Source organism: Dipteris shenzhenensis, chromosome 33 (assembly GCF_047967505.1).
Source record: "Dipteris shenzhenensis isolate YYH24624 ecotype China chromosome 33, Dip_SZ_1.0, whole genome shotgun sequence".
NCBI classification, from domain to species: Eukaryota; Viridiplantae; Streptophyta; class Polypodiopsida; order Gleicheniales; family Dipteridaceae; genus Dipteris; species Dipteris shenzhenensis.
The window spans coordinates 11,720,210-11,727,300 of NC_141628.1; the positions used below are offsets into that span (position 1 = coordinate 11,720,210).

Genomic DNA, 7,091 nt, shown 5'->3' on the forward strand with positions numbered 1-7,091 from the left:
CCCCACAAGCAAAACTTGAAGGCATGGATCATGACCCTTTAAAAAAGTAACGAAGGATTCCTTAGAGCCAAATGGAATTATGCATATGTACTCCACTGGGTAACAAATGAAGTCTTAGATTGGCCTTTGTGTGCAATGGGTGCCTTCTTAAAGCCTCTTAAGTGATCTAGAAAATTATATATTTCAGCCTTAATACTTCCTATCCATGCGCAACCACCTCCAACAGTGTAGCTGCACCTGCAGCAAGCTCTACTGAGGTAAGACACCACCTTGAACTTCGTAAATTGCCACATGACTCACTCCCACGCTTCAGTAGCTGCTTCTGGTTGAGGTCCGCGAGCTCAAGGTATGCAAACCAATACAGGCTGAGGGTTGCTCCACACTGAATTGATTACTGCTCCCCCAGGGGGCCCTTTAAAAGGGCTCAGTAATCCCCCAGACTGGCAGACGTCCTCCAACCAACCAACCTGCCACAAACCAGCCAACCTGGTCTTATGGATATGCCGACCTAAACTGTCCCTACCAGCCTATATAAGGCCCTGCCAACTTCCAAGCTGCACTAGCTATCCTGCTGCCTACAGGCCTTTTTATGTGGGCCCCTGCCCACTGGATCTGCCGTGCAACTCCAGAGCCCAAGCTGCTGGCCAACACAAAGCCCCACAAGCAGCCCAAACTGGGCTTACTGTCAGCCAAACATGCGGACCAGGGTGGCCTCATTGGCTGCCTTAAATTAACATCAAGAAGGATCCCATGTGTCAGCCATCTTGCTGCCCACATGGCCGCTTCAGTCCATCTCCCCTACAAATGCATCTACCCCCAACATACAGCAGGTGTCAAGCCCCTTAGCTGTCTTTATTTGTGTGCTACCACATGCTAAACAACTCCTAGAACATCCTCGTCAGGCTCGGTTCACATTGGATAATTGATGTGTTTAAAGCTCCAAGCTGGAAAGAAAGGGTGATTACTGTGCTGCATTGGATAATTGATGTGTTAAGGCTCCAAGAAAGGGTGATTATTGTGGTGCACCTTTACCCTGAAGCCCATATCAAGCCTGCCTGCATAGCTTCTCCACAACCCCAAACTCCTCATCTGCTTTCAAGCCCTCTCTTACCCTTGCTTCAGCTCCAGACCTCTCATGAATCCTCTCTCTCTCTTCCCTTTGTACTTTTTGTTTGGATGAAAATGAACAGATTCTTGAATTATTTGCTGGTTTCCCTTTTGAGCTCTAATGTATGGATTAAGCAACATCATTTCAATGTTTAAAGCTGTGTCTGATTTCCAATTTTTATGTGAATGCCTCCAAGAAAGGGGAAGACCTTTAAGAATCAGAGATGCTTAAAGTGCGCATCCATGAGCCCTGTACAACCTTGTACCTGCTGATATACCCATCCTCAAATACCCCACAAAGTACAATATACCTTCATAATATATATCTTACAAATCAAAAAAATTTATATTGCCCTACGATATGTAATGATAGCCTTGCCATTGCCCTGACTACAAGAGCACATGAAATTGAAAATTTATAATAACAGCAAGGATGACACGTGTTGTGGTGGCAGGCTGGAATAGAGCAAACAGTTTTACAAGCTCTAGAGGCCTGCAACTCTCTTCTTGGCCTCCAACTCTTTTTCTGTTACTGTGACAAGGCAAGGAATTCTGGCATGTTTCCCAGGGCATACGACCTGGTTTAGTATGTGTCACAAATAAACCATTCCTCTTTATTTAAAAGCAGATGCAATTTGATAAACTGGGATCGTCTGCAAAAAAGCTGAATATTTACAAATCTCTGCATCAAGGCCCAACGGACCTTTATTGCTCACAAATGTATCAAACTCCCTGAACCAGTGACCTCTTGGAAAGGACCTGTACCAAATGAAAGCCATTCTTATTTCAAAAGGTTAGACTATCTCAGACACGTCAATAGCTGAGAACCTTCAGTTCCACAGCAATACCTCACAACCGCAGGAAGGTCATGAAACCAACTGTTTAACTTTCAGCTCAGGGACTTCCTTGAACAAACATTGTGCAGACCATTCCAGCCATCTTCATTCATTTCACATGACTCTTAGCTCCATTGCTTGTGCTTAAGCCTAAACTTTGATTTTCAGGAATGTCTCTACATGTTGTCGACATATTGGACATTGATTCATCTGAGATTTGAGAAGAGAAGCACAACCATTGCACATACACTGCAAACAAAGGACATTTGAAACCATCAGATTTATTCACCGCCTCAGATTATATTTGATATGAATGTACTTTTTGGTTCACAAACCTCAGTTGCCATTGATCATGAAGTTTCTTCCAACAGTAACCAAATAAACGAAAAGAGTTGTAAATGAAGAGGTTTTACCATGTGCCGGCATGGCATGACAGCCGTATCTCGAGGCTCTGACATGCATATGACACAGTCCTTCCCAAACTCATTCTCATCATACTCACTCGCAGTGCTCTCCATGCCATAAATTTCCTGCAATTCATATCGTACACCATCGACACAAACAATCTGCCTCAGCACCCGCACTCTGCAATCTCCACTGTCTTTCTTCTCGATGACAGCCTGAGTGATCTGGGAGTTCACACCCTTTCGAAGTGGTGCACCAATAACCTCGTCGGCACTGTCATGTGATTCTAAGTTTGGTTCCTCGGCAGATGTCTGAGCTCTAATTACCAGAGGGCATATTTCATCTGGTCCTTCCTTTTCCAAATCAGATGAATCAAAAGCATCCAAATATACCCCCGTTCCTGAAGGCTGCCTAAACTTTTGCCCGGAACCCTTTTCAAAGGGTATTCTTACGGGCTTGAAAATTCTTTCATTCAAGGGCATTATACTGCAAGCTGCACCCTCTTTCGCAAAGAAGAAAATACTGAAGCTGCAGATAGCAAAACGAGAAATTTTAAAAATATTAAAAGAAAGAACAAAAACAGAGGAATAGCAGAATAGCAGAAAGACATACGGAAAGAAAAGAGAAATAGAAGAATAGGAGAAAGACATGTCCATCAATAAACAAAACCGATTTGTCCTTCCAGTTGTCCAGGCCTATGAGCAACGTCGAGCTATACACGAAAGTAAAAAAGGACGCTTACCTTCCTGCAGAATCTGCATCGAAAGAAAAAGACAGCAGATAGAAGCCAGGATTTTCCTCATCTTTGTCCAGCCTTATGGTGCTCTTCTGTATGTTCACGTCGTTTCGAATCTTAATAGTTTGCTGCTGCTCCCCAGCAGGCTCCGGCTGTAAGGGTAAAGCTGTGCTGCCAGATTGCGGCAACTGATTGTTAAAAGTAGGCGGCAAGGAATGGCGATAGCGCATGGCGTCTGAGTAGCTGCCAGGATGTTCGAGCCTGCGTCCTACCACGGCTGCGTTGTACTCAGAACGATATGGAGGAGGACTTGGATACGGCGGAAAGGACGTGTAGGGACCTGGAGGACCATTTAAGAGACGAGGAGGAGGATACTCGCTTCCATTACGTCTACTGGGAGTGTTACCCATGGATATGCAACAAGATCAAGGTCCTTTGTCTGTAGGCAAATCCAAGAACCAAATCAAGAATGAGTTTCAAATGGATTTCTTCCAAATTGCTGTTATGCCTTCGAATTTCCCTGAACAAGATCAAGCGATTTCTTCGTTCCACAGAGCAAGATCCGTTCAAGCGTGGAGACAGAACAAAATGAAGGTCTCTTTTGTTCAAACAAATGGAATTCTTTCCGATTGATGATCGCAACAACGACAACAGATGCCCTCTCTACTGCTTCTGGCCCGGATGCTGCAGCACTAAAACAGCAATCAGAAAAACGAATTCGTAACTATATCTGCAGGCTAATCTGCCCCTGGTGATGCGAGCATTCAAAGAGCAATCAAAGGAAGATTTTTTCTTCAGGCAAGCGCGTTGATCCTGTGTGCACAGGAGGCAGCAGCAAAAATTGAGCAAGACGGTGGACTTTGGATCGGAAAGACGCGTCGAAAAAAAGAAGAAGAAGAAGATGATGATGATGATTAAAATGAAGAAGCTGTGTTTATATACACCTTGACCAAACGTCCTACAACTAAGGCTTGTGTGTAAACGATTCCCTCACATAAACACACTATAATTTTTAAAGAGTTCTCCATGAATTGTCTGGGTTGTTGTGCCTCCCACATAAACACAAGATGAATGCTCATAAAGCATTCATAAGAGTGTTCACAGAGAACCTGCAAACTATATACAATGGACCTGTAAGATTTTCATTTTTACCTATAAATTTTGTTTTTTCAGTTTTTAAAATTTGTAAAAATCAAGGAGTTTTAGTTATGAAAAGCTGTAAAAATCTATAAAGTTTTGAAAAAACCTATAAAATTATGCAGTTGCAGGTTTTATGACCTGCGGAGAAAAAAGTTTTTCGTGAACACTGATTCATAAGGCCTGCCTCGTATGCGCAGCTTGGACGAAGAGAGAGAGAGAGGACTTGGATGTGGAGCAAGGAGAAGAGAGAAGAGAGAGAAGGGGGGGGAGGGAGCCTTGCCTTCAAATAGAAAAAGAGAAAGAGGGAACGTGGAAATTAGAGAAGGGCACAAAAAATGGATTAGAAATTATTTTCACTTTGCCAAGCTCACCCACCGTCAATAAGGCTACCACTCGAAATGTGGCACGCCAATAACAAGGTGAATGTCATTCACTCGGCTTGCCCTAAGGGCCTTATGTCATGGAGGGAAAAAATAGGGAAATAATGGCCTTATGTCATGGAGGGGATAAAGAGAGGAAATAGCTATTTTTGTTATGCCGTCCACATGCACTAGGGAAAATAGAGCGAACATAGGGGGGAAGATAGAGTGGGACCAGGGGAAACAGCTCATGGTGCTATTTCTCCTACCTTTGAGAACCATTGATGTGACATTTCCTTATAGCCCTCTCTCATTTTCCCTTGGATCATTATGTCATGCATCATGGGAAAAACGTCCAAATTAGGCTCATCTAAGGGAAAAACCTCCACAATAGCATTTTTTCCCTCCTTAAGCCCCTAAGCAATTTAAATTTTAATGTACGCCAGCAAAAATTGTTTTGTAAATAAGGGAATGGTCGGTCATCCACCTGGACTGGCTACCTTCCATGTCGGTGTTATAACGGCGAGGACGAAGAGCTGAAAGCACCTGATTGACCTGTTTGAGATACCGATGACTGAACTTGGAGAATCATGCAAGCTCTATTGCACCGCATAGTAGACTTGCAATGCTAGAAGTGTCTCTCGGAGGTCAGGAAGGAATTCTCTGAAGACCAAGGTTGATACAACCTCGCAACTTATCAAAAATGGTCATCGGTAAGACTTCTTGTTCGAGACTTTTCACAGCTTCCCTCCCCAAATCCAATACTTTGCCACAATCAAACATACACCTTCCATAGCAATTTTTGATGAAGACATGCTCTCGAATGAATTGTTAAGCGTTTCCCAAGGATAAAGTCTGTGACTTTGAAAGGAATATCTACATCCTTCCATCATGACATTTTCAAAATCCCACCTTTCCTAGAAATCGACGTAGAGGGGTTGTAAATGTGTGATCCGGTAGCTAGAAATCCACAAACGATGAATCAGACCATCCACATCTTATTGCGGATTCAATAGAAGCCTGATTCTTTGGTAACACATACCTCGCCATCGCATTTTTTTGCCAGGAAAAAAAAACGATTTGCTTGGGTGAAGAAGGTAATGCAACATGAACATGTCCTATTTGTTGAAGCGGGCATAATAAAAGAAAGAAATTGTGAAGAGCCAAGGATCAGTGTAGACAACGACCAAAGACAACCAATCCTCGCGTCTCAGGACATCTCTTGTAAAATTTATGCCTAAAGCTAGTTCTGGAAGCTCCGACAGCACTCTTCTACAAGAAGATTCATCGCTTCGACGTCAAGCTAGTCTAGCCGTTGCACCATTTGTCAAAGTCCTGGGCGTCCTATGGATTGAATATCATGTTTGTGTAGTTTTCCTAAACCTTGCAAAAATTAAATCAAACTCAAATGCTTTCACATTGCAAGTTCTTTAATCAATTGAAGTGTTATTGGAATCTTCCTTGCAAGATTGGTGGTCATCCTCTTGATCATCTATGACCAAGTTTCGCACATCTTCAATAATGTGTAGATCGAGGTCTCCAAAATTAGTATCTGAGAAATCCTCTGAGAAACTCAAACTATCTTCACTTTCCAAAACTCTAGCAGAAGGGGGATGGGAAGTCTAGCTTCCAACCCATCTATTTCTTGATCTTCCATTTCATTCTCTACTTCCACATCTTGAAATGTCGGTTTATAAGTACAACTTGAATCACAAACCACCACTGGTTGTCCACTCAATCAGGTTGAAAGACCATCTAAAACAAAAATCCATGATATATTCATACAATCTTTAATGAAGTTAAACAGCAAATGATATCCATTAAAAAAATGCTTATTTGCTTGTAGTGCATGGGTAGCACGAATGTGTCACTAAGGTCATCCCAAATTTTTGTTGAGTCAATGGCAAAAACCAACTTGGATCCTGCTACTGCTACAAACGACTTTGAACCATTTCACATCAAATAAAAATGCTTGGAATTTCCTAAAATTCACTTGCAAAATATCTTGTATGGTTCCAACATAATCCATTTTGCATGCAATGAGATTTGTATCCCTTGCACTAGCCCAACTCTCTTGCAAAAAATTGGCCATGAATCCTCGATTAAATGTGTTCCGCCTTACATCACTTTTCTCTACTCGGTAATGTAATATGTGTTCCGCCTTACATCACTTTTCTCTACTCGGTAATGATTACCATATGCCCACATTGCATTGAACCTATGGTCCAAGCTTACAGTGTGCTTGGCCCCTGCTAACAACCTTGAGCTGTGTTTCAAAGGTCCTGTCAAAGGTAGATAACCAATCCACCTCCTAATCGTCCTCCAAAGCCATAATGATCCCCACAATGTATTGTCAAGGAACATAATCAACGCTTTTCTTCAAACCTATGAATTCTGATAGAAAACAACAGACTACTCGGAGACCTTCGTTTGGAGCTTTACTAATCAAGTACCCTTGGGAGGATGAGTAGCTATCTACCTCAAAATATTTGTCACAGTGTTCATTTG

General features: G+C 42.4%; 1 protein-coding gene across 2 annotated transcripts; it reads right to left on the bottom strand.

Moving 5' to 3' along the window:
• Positions 1-1,504: 1,504 nt before the first annotated feature.
• Positions 1,505-3,992, bottom strand: LOC147879693 (putative E3 ubiquitin-protein ligase LUL2). Of its 2 annotated transcripts, XR_015540690.1 has the most exons (4): positions 3,091-3,992; positions 2,357-2,876; positions 1,956-2,192; positions 1,505-1,866 (listed from the first exon to the last, which is right to left on the bottom strand). XR_015540690.1 is itself a non-coding variant. In XM_087372124.1 (3 exons), exons 1-3 carry the CDS (start codon positions 3,492-3,494, stop codon positions 2,094-2,096), a joined length of 1,023 nt encoding a protein of 340 aa, XP_087228250.1. In that variant the 5' UTR covers positions 3,495-3,992; the 3' UTR covers positions 1,505-2,093. The 2 variants fall into 2 exon arrangements, 1 of the variants encoding a protein (XP_087228250.1); XM_087372124.1 differs by having other exon boundaries at positions 1,505-2,192.
• Between the last annotated feature and the right edge of the window lie 3,099 nt (positions 3,993-7,091).